The sequence below is a fragment of the Amblyomma americanum genome, chromosome 4 (genome assembly GCF_052857255.1).
Source record: "Amblyomma americanum isolate KBUSLIRL-KWMA chromosome 4, ASM5285725v1, whole genome shotgun sequence".
Taxonomy (NCBI): domain Eukaryota; kingdom Metazoa; phylum Arthropoda; class Arachnida; order Ixodida; family Ixodidae; genus Amblyomma; species Amblyomma americanum.
In genome coordinates this window covers 118,517,970-118,537,754 of record NC_135500.1, presented here as the reverse complement: position 1 = coordinate 118,537,754, position 19,785 = coordinate 118,517,970, and the positions used below count along the sequence as shown (strand labels likewise).

The following is a 19,785-nucleotide window of genomic DNA, read 5'->3' as shown; positions in this document are numbered from 1 at the left end:
GGTTCAGTTGCTCCATCAGAGGGTAAGTAGACCTGTGTTCCATGAAACAGTGCACAGAAACTTTGGTTGTCAAGAGCAAGAAAGGCCAAGAGCAACCTTGGGATATTATCCCACACATCATACCATACCATTTTATTTAGAACTATTTGACTAGACTGCAAACACAACTTGTTGGTCGAAAGCACTGTTTTCAAAAAGGAAGACTGGAGTGTTCACTTGCCCGAAAACAAAAAAAAAAGGAATGCCTGTTTCACTTGCGAGGTTTTGTTTTTAGTTCGATTAAAAACTAGCCCTTGCAAATTGCGATGCCTAGAAAAAGCACATGTCTACCAGCCACGTATATGCATCTCTGGAAATGCAAAGCTTGCATTGCATATTCGCAGGCAGTGGCTGTGCTCTGAAAGCTGACTAGCTAGGAGCTCTCCTCATTGTCGTCATTGCAGTTTCCATCGTAGTTGTTGAGTGCGGCCAGTGCTGGCGTTGAACAACTGCAGTGGGCTGTGCCAGGTCCGGCTCTGCCTCCATGGATGTTGGCCACGAGCTCCCATCTGCAGAGGCATGTTAATACATATGGGCATGTATAATATGTATGACGTACTGTCATTACTGATGCTATTGAGGGCAGACAGAAGGGGAAGCTGCTTAATGCTTTAAAAGACCAATTTTCAAGATTTAAAGAATTTTTGATTGTTTAATTGTTCCAAATGTGTTGGACATTAAGGGGGTTGAGACATCCAATTTTTAGGCTATGAAAAGCTTGTTACGGGCTTCCTCTGTGTGTGGTCACCCAAAGCGAAGTATTGGATGCCACAAACGCTTAAAATATATTTGAATTCAGCCCCAAGAAGCCCTTGAGTGTTCGTTTTAAGCGCGCAGAGCTGTGGGAATACCAGTGAGTAGTAGTGCCTTCACAGCGCAGTAACGTGATGTACTATGAATGGCGACGCACCAGCGGGCGAAACCGATGAGGCGATGACTATAGTTGCTCTTGCCTACACCTTTTCCGCACTACGGAAAAGTGAAACGAGCAACTACATTTCATGTGATCACCCTTTGACTTGCCAGCGGTACGAATAAGCCTAGCGAGTCCGCTGGGTACGTATGTGCGATGTCGATTGTGGAGAACAAGTTCAGAAGTGTTTAGCGAATATAAATGGCCATCGAGCATAGCTTTGACAACAGGGACCTGCAATCGAGGATTCTTGGGGCGTAAAAAGCACCGCTGCTAGCCGATGTGACCCAGAATGCAGAAAGCTGCAGCGCCTGGCAGCAGTCGTCGGCGTTACCGTATGTGGACAACAAATTAAGCCATCTTAATTATTTCAAATGGCCGCTAAACGCTTTAGATATCCACACATTGTTAATGATTCAATGCCTCTGCTGTGCTCTCGGAGTCCATGATTTAAGCTCTGTCCTGAATACGAGTTTTTCAAGCGTTAGGTTTGTTCTTCAGCGCCCATTGGAAATATAGAGTAAAGCCTCCGCTGTGCAGATTGTGCACCAAGCGTAGAGAGCTTATAGACAAGGCATCAGTAAAGAAATTTAAAGTCTAGTATTGGACAGATCAGAAAAAGCAGTTACAATGAGCCAGAAACACCGGACATACGCGGTGTCACCAATCTGGCTATGGAGCGTTCCCCATGCTGGCACTCGCTTTCATCGGTGATTGTTGATGAGTTACCGCACCGAGTAAGCAAGTAAACAACCGGCGCAAAAAAAAAAAATCTGATCATTCATCCTAAGTAGAACATTGCTTTAGATTTAATGCCGAATAAACGCTCAATTCCTGCAATGTAAACAAAAGTAGCGCTGGGGTGTAGTCATGGGCGCATTCTTGGGCCAGTTCTCGCGCGGTAAATGCCGAATCCTATAAAATTATCTTGCAGCATTCATTTAGCGAATACACAGATTGCTTGCTTACGAGCAGCAGAAAAAAGCGTGCAGCAGATATCGTAATCGGCAACCATGCACGGAACCTGCAGCATGCAGTCTCGCAGCGCGGCTGCGCGGGCAGAGCGAAGACAGCGACGGGTATTGGTCGGTACGAACAATGAGACATCGTGTCGTTGTAATGTGACCAGGAGATTAGCCGACTGACACGTTGTCAGCTATACGGGCCACCGACACAGACGTCCGACGAGCATCGGCGTCGGCATGGTGTGGCAAAGCTGAATACAATGGATAAACCGCGTTGGCATACATGGTATGCCGACTGATGTTGGCCCGACCGAGCCGCTTGGTTTCAGGAAGACTTTAGTTTCAGCTAGTTGGTGAACAGACATCGTAAATGAAATACAACGGCGCAAAAAAAAGGACAAGAACTCGCGAAAGACTGGACAGGTGGGACCTGAGTCAATTCTCATCATGGCGATCATTTGGTTCAAAGCACCAAAGAAATTCAATTACTAATTTTTTTAGCTTTCATGGACGAATACCACACCAGGACGAATACCACACCACATAAAGTCTATTGATGGCAAAATTATGCAGAAATAAAAAAAAATCACCTCCTTACCATTCTATACCATGTATCACATTGTAAAGCCAATATGTTGGTGACACTGAAGTACTAACGAGTTGTCCAGTTCAAGGCTACATGGATATGTTCCGATATTTGGAGGGAATGTGGTGGTGGTGGTGGTAGGGATGGCGGTTGGAGGTTACACTAAAACAGCACTCCTCCTGCCAAGTTTTATATTGGTACCTGCGCTTGAACTGTGACATGCATTTCTCTTTTAGAGCGAAAGCTCTACTTCGAGATCAAAACTGCAAAAGCCGGGTTATTACTGAAGACTTGACCTAAATAAATATTTCTGTGACTGGGATTCGAACCTGCGGCGGCGCGAAGAGATAGCTTCGCTGGCCACTGCACGAAAGCACTACGCTATGCTGCAGCCTCGTGTCAAACTGTTGTTGTTGTGTCAAACTGCAAGACACTCTCGCGCTGTGCATTGCACACCGTCGTCTTCGACATCCATCTGTGGCGCGAATAGACCAGATTAGCTTAAAGTGAGTCTAATATTGTCGCCAGGCGTGCCGACGACCCAGCAAAGCAAAACCGTGAGCCAATAATCGAGCTAAACACGCTTTCGCACGTCTGCTATGTTTAACGACGGGAAAACCCTAGAATTTTTTTTTTTTTACCGGACATAAGCGTTGAAAGACGTCCATGTCCATTCGCTTGTTTTGCTTGTTTCATAGTTGCTGTTTTAAGAATATCAATTATATCGATGTAGGCATCGCACGTGGAAGCTTTGTGTCCTTTGGGGATATCATGCATGCCGTGTAACGGTGCGCACCTAGGGTATCGTATTCGCGAATCTACGCACAAACTTTAATCGACTACCGTCAGTCGTTAGCCTGTGACGTACCCGGCACTGTCACTTCGAAACAATCACCAAGCTTTTCTACGCGAAAAAAAAAAAGTTAGACGGGTAGGCAGCGACGCCCTGAATACAACCGATTACACTTCCAAACGCGCCTTTTAGGGAAGTATATATTATAGAAGCATTGGGGGCGCCACCATCGATTCATTTAAGGCCTGGACCGCACGTCCTGAAAACAGCCCGAGACTGGAATGGCCTTCCATCCGAAGTGGCAACCGTCATCGACTACAGCAGATTCAAAACCGCCCTCAAACATCATCTGTATTCATGCTAATTGTCTTCTCAGCCCACCCCTCATGTAATGTCCCTCGAGGACCTTTGAGGGACAAATAAATAAATAAGTCTGTTTCTAATAAAAGTAAGCACTAAATCTCACCACTCAGCTCGTATGTCATTCCACTTCCTCTTGGTGGAGTTAAAATGGATACTGGGGCAAAAGGCTCCGCTCGAAAGCACTCCGGCGATATTCACTATAGTGTTGGGAGCTCGCTAGCGCACGGCACTTCCACCGTGTATATCTCAATCAAAGCGATTGCAGTGCAAAGTGGGTCGGGGCAGTTATTGTAGTAACCATGTCTTGAATCTCCCATGCCATGGTCTCGTTGAATTCTACCGAAACGAAGGCAGAAAATGCAACAAACAATTTTTTCGACCGCGGGCCAAAGAGCGGAGCGTCTGCTAGCGTTGCCCGGCCTAGGTGACGCCACCGCCGGCGCTTGGGAGGAGCCGAGAGAAGGGGTGCCGGCATAGGAGGAAGAGGTGGGAGATGTTACTTTTAGTTCATTGCAGGGGCACTATTTGCCCCGCCACAATTGCTGCTCCATCGAACGCGTCTACTTTGGTGAATTACGCGTTTTGAGAGCGCTGCTGTCGCGGCGCGCGACGAGTGCATGGTCACGTGGCATTTTTTCACATTTCGCACTCTCTTTTCAACGCGAAAAACACTAATGTATTGCACACACGAATATAAAAGCTGATGAAGCCGCTCTGCAATTTGGCACTGTAATTTTCGCCGGAAACGCAATACTTAAAAAGGTAAAAGTTTCAATTTCATTATTTACATGAAGAAAATGCAGAAATACTCTTACTACCAGCGTGGCCAACAACGTGATTGCGGTTGCCTGCACCCATTATGCTACGGTATATTATGAGTCTTTGGCTATTAGCTCGGAAACCTGGGCTAGATAGTTCAAGGCCGGTAGTCACAAATTTATTTATTTTTTATGACACAGTGTTAGCTGTTAGTGCACACATTTAGAATGTGGTTAGACAATGTTCAAAAAGAAATCGACGCCATATTTTACAACGGCTACCATCTTTTTCGCAGCGGCTTGTCATAACGACTAAGCCATGACGCGCTTCCATAGACCAGTGCATTAATGTAACAGTGGATATGCTCCTGCAACCTAATTTCCGCCGCTGCAACTATCAAAATTGTACACACTGGATGCGCTGCCGACAACGTGATGCCTCTACTTTCAACGCAAGAACGAAGAAAGGCCGTGCCCACCTGTCGAGTGATGGGTCGTAGGCTTCGACTGAATCCAGGTAGCGACTGCCGTTGTGTCCACCGACAGCGAAGAGCCGCCCGGCCAGTTGTGCGACGCCCACTCCGCCGCGACTGGTGCTCATGGGCCTCACGCCCACCCAGCGGTCCAGCTCGGAGTCGTACCGCTCCACCGAGCTGAGAGGGAGGTTGTTGTCGAAGCCGCCTGCATGCCGCATCCATCGTATATAATTATGTAGAACAGCTGGGCCGGGGAGGTAGCCTTATGGCAAACAAAGTAAGGATCTCTGGAAAGATTTACGGGCTGTTTGGTTTATTTTACAGCGAAAGCTGTTTATGGGAGGCTTTCCGCGATGGAACCACGTGTGATCCCCGTTACGCGTTTAGCGGCGCCACCGCGGGATGGCGCTGTGGGTGCTCGTGTCGGGAAACATACATATTAAACAAGATGTTCCCCACACAGTATACGCCAACTGTCCGTGGTGCGGAGCAAAACCAACACTATATCATGTCACATGGGAGTGCGGAAGAAATCAAGCATTCCGCAAACACAAAACACCAAGTGCGGAGCAATGGGAGAGCCGGCTCACCAGCTGCGAGCTAGGGGCCCAAAGAGCCCTCATAGCACACGCAAGCGAGGTGGCCCGACTCAGTGGAGCCCTGGACTAGGGGCCCACCCACGGCCAAGGAGGACCCAAGCTTCAAGACGAAGACTTCCTCTACCGCTACTACTTCCTAAAGGAACCAATAAAGTTTTTCATTCATTCATTCCAGCATGGATGGAGCGAGCACGAGAAAGGGGCGCATGGGCAGGAGTAATAGCGGAGTATAGTAATGAGATTTTTTTATTATAGTCGGGGAAGGTGGTTGCGGGGCAAAGCAATAGTTAATAATTGGTTTTTGTGTGGAAAAGAAATGCGCAGTATCTGTCTCATATATCGGCGGACACCCGAACCGCGCCGTAAGGGAAGGGATAAAGGAGGGAGTGAAAGAATAAAAAAGGGACTTTACACCCGAACCGCGCCGTAAGGGAAGGGATAAAGGAGGGAGTGAAAGAATAAAAAAGGGACTTTACTCTGCAAGAGCTCAACTGAGCTATCGTTCGGCGGTGTGGATTCCAACCCACCCCACAACCCAGACCTAACTCCCTTGGATTATCTTCACATTTCGACATTAGAAAACACTTCTTCGGGGCCAAAGATTTCGTAGTTATGAAGATGTCAAGGAGACAGTGACGACCTGGTTTGAAGAGTAGATATATTTCTTTTCTCCGGTGGGCAGGAGAAAGGAAGAATGAGGTGCCGTAGTGGAGGGCTCCGGAATAATTTCGATCACCTGGGGATCTTTAACGTGCACTGACATCGCACAGCACACGGGCGCCACCGCGGTCGGGTTCGAACCCGGGGGGGGGGGGGGGGGGCAAAGGAAGTGGGAGTGCGCAGCGCTGTGACTGCCTCTTTACGAGGTCGCCGCAGCGGTACTGCGCAGGGGAAGGAGAATGATACGAGGGGCGTTCATTAATTTATCTTCCTGAGCAAGAAAAAAACAACTTTACAAAATAAGTATTTATTTTTCAGTATATTTTTGCTGAGAAATCAATGCACTTCGCCCACTTTTGCTGCACCGCTTTTATCCCACCGGAGAAAAGAAATATCTCTGCTCTTCAAACCAGGTCGTCACTGCCTCCTTGACATCTTTATAACTACGAAATTTTTGGCCCCGAAGAAATGTTTTCTAATGTCGAAATGTACAAGATATTGCGAGGGAGTTAGGTCTGGATTGTGGGGTGGGTTGGAATCCACTCAGCCTAACGACAGCTCAGTTGAGCTCTTGCAGAGTAAAGTCCCTTCATGAGCTTTTCTCTAGGGTCTTTAGCGGCGACCAGCGGTGCTGGGCTTTTGCGCGAAACCCGGCATACGACGTCACGTACAAGTGACGTCAGCAGCTGGGGGTTATTGATTCGCACCGCCAACTCTTTCATACGTCACACGACTACCACGACCGCGGCCACTCGGGCGGATCAGGAAGCTCCGCCCCCTGGGGAATTTCCGCGCGTTTCGGCAGCTGGCGGAGGTAGCGGCGGAGCCGAGTGGGTGGGGCCGGCGGAGGAGGGCTGAAATTTTTACGTGTAAAATTGACGGGAGGAGACGGAAAGGTGCGAAGAAGCGGAAATTCGACTTTTGACTGTAGATGACACAGCTTCAACAAAATGCATTTTAAAAATTCTTGCTGAAGGATATTGCTTCAGAGCCGCTTTCAGAGCCCTTTTCAGAGCAGCACGCCTGCCAAGCACCTTTCTCGCCTCCTCTGTCTGATGGCCTTCCGCAAAGCAGTGATTGTGTTAACACTGGCCTCTCCTGTTATAATAGCTTTTTGTGGCTTGAATTCTAAAAGCAGGACTCCATTATCATCCAAGAAAACTGTCGTCGTGGCATTACCAACAGAGTTTGCAACCTTAAACGTCTAGGAGTGGGGAAGTCTTGTGCTTCCATTGCATAGATTTTGGACGGATGAACTTTGTGGCACATCAAAGTCTCGTCGTATGCCGTGACCACACGTTAAAAAAAATGTTCTATATTCTCCGTGAGCAGCTCCATATTCCCTTGACAGCACTGGCAATGAGTGCCCTTTTGAAAAAAAAAAAAAAGCGGACGGTTTAGCATGGCTAAGCGCGGAATATCGTACAACAGCACTCGAGCTCGCTGTTGCTCATGCCCTTTAGCACGGCAAAGTTCTTTAGACAATCCGGAGGGTGCCGCCTCGCACTACATACTTAAGGCAAGCGCCCGAGCCGGCGTACGGTTAGAGCGGCGCGCAGAGACCATGAATTGCCAACTGGCCCAAAACTCCACTTTGCTTCCTAGCAGGCATTCGTGTCGAGCGCATAGACAGATGCGTCCGAACAGGCTTTAGGTGCCAGAAAGACTGATGATGTATTCTCATTGAACGCGCTTATAGCAGAGATTGCGTCAGTAACGCTCTTACGTCGCAGCAACGTGCTTGTTACTTATCTGGGACAGAACTCTCTTCCCTCCTTAACAAAACAAAGGAATATTCGTCTACTTAGACTTTTTCCTGACGCTTTCTGACTGATATCTGACAGCTTCCACTGCAGAATTGTCGATAAAGACACGCATTTCAAGGTAAGACATTCAGTCGCCAACGTTAAAATTAGCAGACGGTTTAGCATGCCTAAGGAGCATGACTCTGCGCTGAAGAGGTGTATGAGAGAGAAGGGAGGGAAGATAACGGAGGTGAAAGTAGTAAAATAAAAGAATGAAAACGGAATAAAATTATCGGTCATAGAATTGGGCTAAATATATATAAAACAGGAATGCAGAAAAGTCTTATAAAGTCAGTGAAGAAGTCTAGTGTCCTACTTTCAGCCACCAATGACAATGGTAGGGCTACCCGCATTGCGTATCACGGCGTATTCCTTTTATATAAAGTTCAAATAGCACTACACTCGCTGCCGGCGCGTTGCAGGTTATATCGAACGCGGCTGTAAAAGCTGGCTTCCCCTCAAACAGACTACTCTTGCGAGGAAGCGAAATGGGTTGCAGACTAACCAGATTAGGCACGGCAGCCCGTAAAAATTAAAACAAAAATTGCTAGGAAAAGTGTTCCGTGCAATATGGTTTAAAGCAACTCGTTGCACTGCGAAAATTGAACCTGTTGACAAAAACCAGCCTGCCATTGTGTCACCGATGTCGCTTGTTTACTTCTCCAATGCGTGACCTGTGGTACAGATACGCGAAAATTTTGAATGTTGCTTCATTTACAAAGACCGCACTGACTATTGTGTTGTCATGCGAAGCGCGTGTGACGTCACATTGAGAGCGCGTCGCTCAGCACTATATAAGCGCTGCGTTCCGCGGGCGTAGCCCATTCTCGGCTCGGCACAGGCGTGCCAATAAAGCGTCTGCGTTGCTCGTTACCCTGGCCCTGCCTCATCGCTATCGGCTACAACAACTGCAGATTACAGAGTAAAGAGCACGCTAACAAGTAATAAGTAAATAAAAGCACTTCAACGTGGTTCGGTTCCCAAAACTTGCTAACACTCTGCAATGGGCTGTAGTGGGAAATGGAAAGTGCATAATTAGAATGTTTGCACTGTTTTCGACCAGCGTACTACCGGACCAAATTCAAACACGAGCATGCCTACGCCGCACTCCTAGATTGTACAGCAAGGTATCCATTTGAGATCGGTTCACGTTTACATCCTAGCGGCGTGCATGGACAAACATGAGCCGTGGTGGTTGCTTACCATAACTGAACCTCGAAAGGCGAGATCATTGTGTTTTGTTCGTGCTGTGATCAGTTGAAACCGCGGAGTAAAGAAGTGAGAGTCGACTCCGCCGATAACAGCCGCGCGACTAGTGCTTTATCTCTATGCAGCTTCGTGACGCATCCGATAAATTGTTTAGCCACTTCATCGGTGACCCTAATCGAAAGCTGTCACCTCCAGCCGCATTCAGCCTTTCTTTTCTACCGTTGCTCTCACCGCGATTTCGTTGCTCAGCTATGTCGACAGATGGCGCGTCAACTCAGAGTGAAAGGGAGAAAGCGAGCACAAGCTCTTGTCGGCGAGAGAAAGGTAGCGGAGGGAGAGAACACAGGAAAACGCTAAGCGCGTCAAATCAGCGCGGCATTATTGGCGTTTGTAAAATGCACTGTGGCGTTCTCGAGTCGTCGTCCACCTTATTTCGTGGTTGACACGCCAGTGCGGCATTCAAGAGCTCAGCATTCTCGACGCGAACCCGAGCTTCACACTGTCAACAGAGACTTCGTCATGGCGGTCGTCCTTCCGCTCCACTTTGCCCCGCACCTGTCGTGGTGGAGGGCACGGCTTATTTCTGATGGCCTCGGGGAAATGGCTGCGGGCGTAACGCTTTCCTTCAATACTGAGCGCCCGCATAAGTGGAAAAAGCCTAGTAGTACGCGGCGACCCAACTCGGATGCAATTACCTGCACAGCGCGGAGAACCAACCCGTAGTTCCAGTCGGCCTCCTCTTGGCACGAATCCGAGTTATCGCTATTAGACTGTAACAGTTAAGCAGTCGACACATCTTTTCTTTACATTTGCTTCTCTTACTGTGTCTTTTTTCACCTTCTCCGTATAGTTTAATTTACACGCACCCGACAGAAGCGGGTCAAGTAAGGTGTCGGTTTGGACAATGTCACCCCGATTCGACAACTGCACATTTAATGATCTCGGCGAGTCAAAAGAGAACCGACCCGCGGCGCGTGAACGGGTGGCATGAGACGCGGGTTTGCACAGCTCCAGAGTTGTAGAGCCCCAGTTTGGCGCGTGTCAGAGCCGAGATCACTTGCGCTGTAGCGCCTACCAGGATCGCATCCTCGAAAATTCAAAAATTTGATATCTGTTTTCCTAATAGCGCACGATACACAAACTCCAATTACAATGTGGCGCCTGATCGAATATATTAAGGAATTTTTAATGTTATTGTTATTTTCGAACAGACATACAAGGTATCTTAGCTATCTAGGGTAAGTTATCTTAGTTGACCAGTTTGCTAGTTAGCATATGTCTCAGCTGTCCTCTGATGTCCTCTACTGGTGACAACACTATACATTTGGTATAGTATTCGGTAGTATTCGGCATAGTATTGTCACGAGTAGAGGACATCAGAGTACAGCTAAGACATATATGGTAACTACAGCAAACTGGTCCTCTAAGATAACTTACCCTAGGTAACTAAGATAACTTAGGTACTGAAGAAACCAGTTTTTAATAATCTCCAGTAAAAAAAGAAAACAGTGCTGTTTCGTGCAGTACCCGATAATTCCCTCAATCAGACCGAAAACTTCCCATTTCAGCCCCCCCCCCCCCCCCCCAGCAACTTGAAAACTCCGTCAGTTTAGAAAATAGAGACGATTTCAGGTTTTGAAGTTCGCTGAAACTCTGTAAAGATTTTCTTTGCATTCCCTAAAAAAAGGAAAAAATGCCCGCATGGGACATCACTGGTAGAAAACTGTGTAAGTAAGAGCGGCACTTACCTACGACGTAGATAAAACCGTCGAGGGCGACGGCTCCAGCGCCTGCCCGTCGCTGCGTCATGCCGGACACGTATGACCACTTGTTCAGATGCGGGTCGTACCTCTCGCACGTGCTGAGCGAAGTCTGTCCGACGTTGCCGCCAATGGCGTAGATGCAGTCCTGCGGACACGGAAGTTGTTGCTGGAGGTAGGTTGCTCTAGGTATGTTGGCAATCAGTATTAGGGATGCAAATCCAGAATAGTATGCGGCGCATCTTCAAGCAATTAACCAAAAGCTTGACGTATTAATGTCTCTGAAAGAAACCATTGATGGAATAAAGATACTGTACAGTTCATGCCTGACCGGGTGACTGATCGGCTGCTGCGCGCTGAACAACATGAACGCGACATTAAATAAATGAGATCGAAAGCGGAAAAATTTGAAGCGCAGGACAAAAAAAAATGAGGCACTTGAAAGCACGCGGTGGCCCTCAGTCAACTGCAGACGCTCACGTACCCCAACCCTGCACAATACCACAGACTCTACCCCGAAACATACCCGACAAATATATGCAAGGTCTGCCACACTGCTATAGCAATTTTACCCCACATGCTCTGGGACTGTAGCAAAAACCCTGACGGTGCTAACTCCGGAACCCTCCCACCGCGGTGGGCCGCTGCCTTGCGCAGCCCCAGCCTCGGTGACCAACTCTGGGCCGTCCAGCAGGCCCGCGGGGCGACGGCGAGGCAACACCTCGACGTCCCCACGTGGGAGACGTCGAGGTCCCGTCGGCGAAAGCTCTGCAGGACTTTTTAATAAAGTTGTTACCAACCAACCAAACTTGAAAGCCAGATTGACGAACTAGAATGATGACACCGGCGAGCAAATTTAGAATTCCACGGAATTCGGCAAATAAAAAATGAAAGTTGCTGGACCAAACTTAATAGCATCCTATAGAAGACAAGAACTGCGCGAAAAAGACGGAACAAGAGAAAAGAAGCACATAATACTATCGCTGAGAAAACTGAGCTCCTACTGCTCAAATATCCCGATACAGTTGCAATCCATTGCTTGCCGGAGAGACAAGATAAGATTCCTGGTTTTATCTGCCGTTTCGCAAAGCAAAGCTCAGTTAAAAGTTGGTTTTCATCGCATGCCTACGGCTGTACCTTTTTGTTCTGCCCCATACGTATTTTCGGGGGAATTCAAAAACATAGGCTACACTTTTTCAAAGCGCTTAAAATGTCGTCATTTTAATTCCCCGTGAACCAGAAACAATAAATTATAAAGATCTGTTTCATTCATTGCTTAAACGCCTCATTTGATTCCATTATGATATCTGAAACCTGTTGTATGGACAAAACAGACGCTCGTTGATTATTCACCAACCAAAAATCTTTTTAAACCCTGGAAACCAGATTTACTACCTATGTTTACTGCATCTACATATGATTATCAAATTTCGTCTATTGATCTGGAGGATGTGATTTTTATTGTTTGTTATCGTCTCCACATGGTTGCATCACCAATTTCCTGTGTCTTCTTGAGTCATTGTTTCTGCGTATTAAAGAGAACTGCTTAAGGCTCGTGTTCGGTGGTGGTACAAACGTTAATTTATGGGCACGCCGCAGTGGCTTAGTGGCTATGGCGCTCGACTGCTGACCAGAAAGACGCGGGTTCGATACCGGCCGTGACGGTCGAATTTCGTTGGATGCGAAATGCTAGACGCCCGTGTACTATGCGATGTCAGTGCACGTTAAAGGACCCCGGATGTTCGAAATTATCCCAAGCCCTCCACTACGGCGTCCCTCATAGCCTGAGTCGCTCTGGGACGTTAAACCCCCATATACCATAAACCAATTGATGGGGCTCATATACCGACGCTAGAAATTTAGAGTTGTCCAATTGTACGTTCTCTAGAGTGTAATCCAATCGCCAAAAGCTCACTGCGCGTCATTATCGGAAATAAGCTTAAATATTTAATAGATAGCTTCCATTCTATTGACAATGAAAATTTTTTTAAGAAAAGAATACTTTAAAGGATTTCGATTGGATTAGTGGTCATGACGAAAAGAATAAGAAAAAAAGCGTATGAATTCTTTACCCACTGCCAAAAGTATCCTTATTGGAAGTGTTTCATTAGAACAGCAAAGCATGCGCAGAGAAGGTGTAAGACGCGCATTAATTGTGACATTATAAATAAAATTACCAAGAGACGTAAACAACTATATCATCAATATGTCAGAAGAAAAGAGATCAGTGATTTGCAGATTTTCAAGACATACTGCATTCACCTAAACAAAGAACTTCAGCGAGCAAAACAAAATGGTATTATGCTAACCTGTTGGGCTCTGCTGGGGGTCGGGTGGGCAATAACTATATTTAAATTAGTGTCATGAGCCATAATTGGATTTATATATCAGGCAAACAGCTTGTAAGTAAGTTTGAAGAGGCGCGTCATTAGTCGAAACAAGGACAGTTATCCTCTCAGACTAGCCCGTTAGGTCTCCGTGCAGCATTCATTGCGGAAGGAGGAGGAAACTGTGGAGAGACAACCACGGGAGATAAGCGGACCTTGAGGACAGCGACGGCAACGCCCCCTCGCGGGGACTTCATGGGGGCGACAGCCGTCCACGAGTCCGATTGGCTGTCGTAGCGCTCGACCGTGTTGAAGAAGGTCGTGTCGTCCATACCGCCGATGGCATACAGAGGTCCACTCAGCTGGCACAAGCCCAGGCCTCGCCTGCGGCAACAACGGGTAAAGAGCAGGCAGCGCCACCAGGGGGTTGTTATCAGCAGGTCACTACATGCCCGAAAGACACTCTGAGTGTTCCTACGGTGCGGTGTTGTGTGGTGTCGTGATAAACTCCTTTGGACATCACCACCTCCAGTCCACATCGAACAAGTCTAACCCACCATGTGCCTTAGATGCCCGCATTGTATGTGCCGTGTTGCCCTTCGCGGACCCCCCTTCCTCCTCCTCTACCCCCCCCCCCCCCCCTGGCTCTGAGTAGTGATCTGTGCAGGGAGAAGCAGAAACTAGAGCCACTCCCCACCAACAATGAAGCGACCAGGGACACTCTGGGCTGCGAGGTGTGCTGTACTGCATGCAGGGCTCCGAATTGTTTTCGATCACCCAAGGTTCTTCGACGTGCTTTGAAAATGGCGTCTTCGCATTATGCCTCCTTTGAAATGATAATAATAATTGTTTTTTTTTGGGGAAAGGAAAGGGCGAAGTATCTGTCTCATATATCGTTGGACACCTGAACCGCGCCGTAAGGGAAGGGATAAAGGAGGGAGTGCGGCCGCCGTGGAAGGGATGGAACCTACCAACTTGTGCTCAGAAGCCGAACGTCATTCGCGCTTAGCCGGCCTGCCTGACGAAAGCGAAAGCGTGCTTGTTGCTGGCATTTACTTAACGTGTAGCAATCTTTTAGGTCGAAGATCATGTAGTTGCGTGCGGGAAAACAGAACCGACACCGCCCCCAAACCACCCGGAAGGGTGAGTAAGGCCTTTCTGATCGCAAAGTCTTGAGAGTGCTAAAATATCCTATCCATACGAAGGCTTAAAGGACCACAGAAAGGGGTGTTTGAGCTTGGTTTTAAAATGCTTGCTCTATGTAGAGTATAGGCCACCGAGCGTCCATGCCTCGTACGAGACCTCAAAAGCGAGCGGGAAATTTACAATACATTTTAAAATTCCCGCTTTCGCAACTCGCGGCGCCGCGCGGTGCCGTCTTTCGCGCGAAAACCTGGCATACGACGTCACGTTCATTGGTTCACAGCGCTTCCACTCAGCTTCCACAAAACGCATTAAAATAATTCTTGCTGGAGGATAATTATGAAGCTTCGTCTTTTAACATCCCAGACATATCGCAACTTTATTGCGAGCCCCATTCTAAGTACCTTTAATCACTTACTGTGTACTCGACTATGGGTGCAACTAAGGCGTTCCGACGGTTCCGCCCTTGACATCAGGAAGACATCGAAAATTTGAAACGCTGTTTCTTGCGTACACTCTGTCTTCAGCCCAGAATCATTAGAAGGAGTGGCGCAGTCGGCAAAAAGGGGCTGATATATACATTCGACGACGCCGTTCCACGTGCACTGCAATTACGCATTTAAAATACAGCGTTGATGGAGAATGCCCAAATAAAAAGCTTTTCTCTCTAGCTGATGTACTGTCGGGAGAAAAAAAAAAGGACTACGAAAGTGAGTTTCAAACTTTATTTCAGGACAGCTTAACACTGCTTTAAACAAATGACGAGCGCGACAAACGTTATGTACCATGCTGGGCATCCAAAAACAGAATAAACTGTTTTTGATATATGCCGGGTTTCAAGAAACAAAATATTTAAATCCGCTTCCGTGGTCCGTTTACTTTTCGTGCCGTAAGCACATGCACTCTCGTTATGTACACGCTGAAGAAAAGTGACCAGACCAACCTGGGAACGTTCATAGGACATATCAGCTTCCAGCAGTTTGTCGAAGGATCGAACACTTCGGCGCTGGCGAGGTGATGCTTGTCGTCACTTCCGCCCACGGCAAAGAGCTTTCCTGAAAAAAAAAAAGAATAATTCCACTACTCTGCCGTGCGGACACACTTTCCACTCAAGAAAGCCACCCCTATACAAACTGGGCGAATGCGAAGCGCTCACCGTCGACAGACACGACTCCGACGTGTCTCCTCCTGGTTGTCATGTCAGCTGCCTTCAGCCACTTGTTGTCGGCGATGCTGTAGAACTCAGTGGACGATGACGGCTCCCCATTGGCATCGCGTCCTCCAACGCAGAAAATGGTCCCTGTGTGGCACACGTGGGATTTATACGGGACATATGAGACGTATACTCGCTCTTTAGAGCTCTAAGGCCATTCCAGCAGCTCAACTCCCCAAGGAAGCCTTGTTTCGAAATTCGGCACACTGATCAGTACAGAACTCGTGCGTTAACTATCACGGTACTTTAAACATTCAGAAAACCTGCTTTGGGCTAGACAAAGCAGCTACAGCGTTTGTCAAAAATATACAGCCCAAGGAGTTTGCTTGTAAGTCGTGTATAGTGGAATCCTTAAATGTAGCTTTCGTAGGAGTCCTCAGCTTCGGCGGAGTTAGGGCGAGAGTTGAGCTCATCTTAACATACAGGAGCTAAAAAAAACTAGAAACACTGGTTGGTGTGGAAACAAACCAGGTGGGCTGTATATTCTTGACGAAGGCTGTGCAGGGCGGAGAACGAAAAGCTGCACGACGCTAGCAGTAGTTCACTGTGCAGCTCCAGCTCACACAGGTGGCGTCTCTGCCGGCTAACCTCCAGAAACCATCCGCAGGATATGAACGACCTTTTATTTAGAATTTCTTAACTGTAGGAGTTAGAGAACTGCGCTTGCTTAGTAGTTGTTACAAGTTAATTCACATCTGCGTTGGCGGTGTCTGACTGCGGTCCACGGCTCGTAAAACAAAGTGGCGTGACGTATACAGCCTGTGCGCAGTCATCCGCGCAGCGGCGACAACATGCAGCACCACGCAAGATGGACACCTTAAAACTTTCGTCCTGTATTACGGAACCCAATACAGAAAGCGAGAATTGTGATTCCTCGGTAATGTACCGCTGCGTGTAGTGATCTTTCGAGTTAACGAATTCACTTGAGGCACTCCTCAACTTCTGTTATTGTCACTGCATATGAATGATCGAGCATTACAAACAGAGCAAATGCAGACTGCTCGTTATCTCATCAGGTATGTCGAAAATTCAACAATCAAAGGGTGACGACCGGCGCCACAAGGAAATGTCTGAGTTCTAGGACAGCATATACCCTGAGAGGGGAGTCTCTATCGGCATGCTGTTGCACAGTGATCACACATCCGCAAGTTTTGCTTTGTACTCTCAGAGTTAACTTCATTGCACAGTGTTCAAGGGCGACAACGAAGTATTCCCAACTTGATAAAAGTGGGCCCCGTCTATTCCGAGGAAAGCAAGACTGCATGCATTAACAGTGGCGGCTGGGGTGTCATGTTTTTTCGTTGCTCTGTATCATATACGAGCCGTTACCAACGTGTACATTTTTCTGTACATGCCCGCACCTGTTATAGAGTGCGTGCGTGTGTCTGTGTATACTCAAAAGGAAGCAAGCATGCGCTCACCGGCGTAGCTGTGCCGCGGCCTGGATCGCTCTCCGGGCGCCGGCGGTAAGCCCACCAGCAGGCCGGCCTTCCACAGCTGCTGGTCGCGGGCCTCGTCCAGCAGGTCCCGGCACCGGTGGCAGCCGCACAACAGCTCCTCGTCCTCGGCTCGCCTCCGCACGTAGCCCGGTGGCAGTAAGGGCAGCCGAACCCGAGACAGCAGTCCCGGCAGGTCCGCGGCTCTCGACCCGATGTCGTGGCGAACCCAGCTCATGAGAGCCTCGTACACCTGTGCCATTTGCATGTGCTATGTAAATAACTGTATTTAAAAAATGGCGGTGGTTTAGCTCTGGTTAAACCTGGAGTGGCGCGATAGCTACAGCTGGCCGAGTGGAACTTGGTCACATGACCAACCACGGGATCAGCCACGGCGCCGCGCCGCCGGCGGCTGCTCCGCACCACGTTTCCAACCACGTGACAGCGTGACGGCACAGCCACAGGGTGGGGGCGCAGCCACGCTGATGGCTCGAAATGCTACCGTAATGTAGCTATCGCTACAAAAACAACCTTTGCGTAAATCGAGAAATTCAGCGATAGCTATCGTAACAGTCGTCAATATATTTCAAATTTCTGTTCGATTCTCAGCCTCCTTAATCCATTTCTTCACGATAGCCACGTAACACTGCTGCCGCGCCTTTCCTACATATAACCACTACGAAGACGCGCACACAGTGGCTTCGACACAGCGATGACGACCCTGTGTCCTCGCAGAGCTATTCTATATGGATTAAGTGTGAAGCTTCACCAGTGTGGACTGGCGGTACTGCTATTTCCAAGTTTCTAGAAGTGTGCAGCATGGTGTAAACGTCACTTTTAAGCATGAAATGCTTTTAGCTCCCGTTGTCGGCGCGCCACGGTTCGCCTTGGCGCCTGAATGGAGGGAGAACACTGCGCCGAACCGGAAGGATAACACGGAGGGGAGCTAAAGAGAGAAGGCGACCGCGAACCTAAATGAACTTTTACTCAGCCCCCTCTGCGCACGTGCTGCGCTGCCGCCCACAGCAGCGCATCCTTCAGCAATAGCGCTTTCCTATATTCCATTTCATAAGTTCCTTGCAGCGCTAGGGAAGGTAGAGATGTCCTCAGCCAAACAGAGCAGCTAGCTAAACGTGTTCCTCCGCGACTCGTCGTCTGCTCGCGTCGTACACAGATATTGTAATAAAAGAGCCTAAATCGACACTGTCTACGTACCTTAAGCGTATGCACGCTTACGTATGCTAAACTCAAGCATTTTAGGGGATGTTACGCCACCTGTCACGTTCGTATTTTCAGTTCAGCGTATGCAAACGGAGACGAAACGATAAGCTCAGCCCAGTGGGGTCATCTGCTTGCTAAAACGAGGAGTATTTTCGTCCACAAACCGCTGCGTTTTTATGGAGGAAAAACGGTAAGGCGCACGTGTGCTGTGCGATGTCAGCCCAGGTGGTCGAAATTATTCCGGTGCCCTCCACTACGGCACCTCTTTCTTCCTCTCTTCTTTCACTCCCTTCCTTATCACTTCCCTTACGGCGCGGTTCAGGTGTCCAACGATATATGAGACATACTGCGCCATTTACTTTCCCCAAAAACTAATTATTATTATTATTATTATTATTATTATTATTATTAGCCGATGCTCCTAGAAGCGGCATAATGGTCCCTCTAATTAAAAAAATAAAGCGAATTTATCGCTCATACATTTTGTTATAGGCGAGACGAGACAAAGCGTAAGTCCAGTGGCCCATTTACGGCCACTGAACGTTCTGAAAGCGGCAGTAACAACGACGAATTTAGCCCGCGGCGAGGGTTCTGAAGCGAGGTGTCCTGCTTCGAAGGGGGCCGCCATTTTGGAAACGAGCGCGCCCTCTTGAAGAGCCGCGTGCGCTCCCCACGAGTCCGGCCGCGGTCCCACAGCTACAGTGTACTTGTGACAGTGTACTCGTAGTCGTCGTGACGTATGAGCGGAGCGAGAGCACCGCGCGTGTTGCGTAATCCGCGCTCGCTATGGCAGTGTGTCTCGTGCGGAGCCGTAGCGCCATCCTGTGAGGGTCTTGGACGTTGTACTCCGCCGATCGTTAGACGCTGCGGGCGATTGTTTGCTTCTGGTCTAGACGAGACCTTGCCTTGCAACGAGGTGCACTCTCTAGAATGCGCTACGGCGGTGCAGCAAATCATTTCACGCTTTCACACTACTACTTCACCCTGTTCCTTACGACGCGTTTGAGGTGCTCACCGAGAAATCAGACAGTTACTGCGTCTTTCCTATCCTCAAAACCATTTTCTAGCGGACTTCCGCTTATGTGCAGGTTTTGAGAGGCGTTTGGGGCCTTACGCGAGTCCCACGAAATGACGGCAAAGGTATAGCATAGGGCGCGAGGAACCGGGTACTGGCTGTGTGCAGCGGATGGCGGCGTGATCGCAGGTAGGCGCGCGCCCCACTCGAATACTAAAATAACTGATTACGATTAAAGAAAAGAGGCATAGTAACTGCCCAGCGCGAGGCACGAGTGCGTAGCCCCCCACTCCTTTCCTTCTGTATACCTTTTGATGTGCTTCCCCCTCGTCGCGTACGAACTACCCACGCATTTATTTGCCAATTCGCAGGAACAGCTCTCGCTGTAAAAAGTCCGCTATAAGGTTACATCGCGAATGTTCTCATTTAACTACGCGGTTAATACTTCCTGCAGCCTTCGTTTCTGTCCTGTACAGCTCGGCACGCAGATGCCTTCATTTCGTT

At 48.4% G+C, this 19,785-nt stretch overlaps 1 protein-coding gene across 3 annotated transcripts in view; it reads right to left on the bottom strand.

Annotated features, from left to right (window-relative positions):
- Window positions 1-118: 118 nt before the first annotated feature.
- Window positions 119-19,785, bottom strand: part of LOC144128269 (kelch-like protein 8) — a 76,677-nt gene continuing 57,010 nt past the window's right edge. For all 3 annotated transcript variants that reach the window (XM_077661551.1, XM_077661550.1, XM_077661552.1), the window contains exons 5-11: window positions 17,031-17,298; window positions 15,553-15,696; window positions 15,340-15,451; window positions 13,469-13,637; window positions 10,915-11,074; window positions 4,897-5,098; window positions 119-548 (exon numbers count right to left, since the gene is read on the bottom strand). In XM_077661551.1, the coding sequence (XP_077517677.1) occupies window positions 413-548; window positions 4,897-5,098; window positions 10,915-11,074; window positions 13,469-13,637; window positions 15,340-15,451; window positions 15,553-15,696; window positions 17,031-17,298 (1,191 nt within the window). In that variant the 3' untranslated portion in view covers window positions 119-412. The remainder of the gene's footprint in view (window positions 549-4,896; window positions 5,099-10,914; window positions 11,075-13,468; window positions 13,638-15,339; window positions 15,452-15,552; window positions 15,697-17,030; window positions 17,299-19,785) is intronic.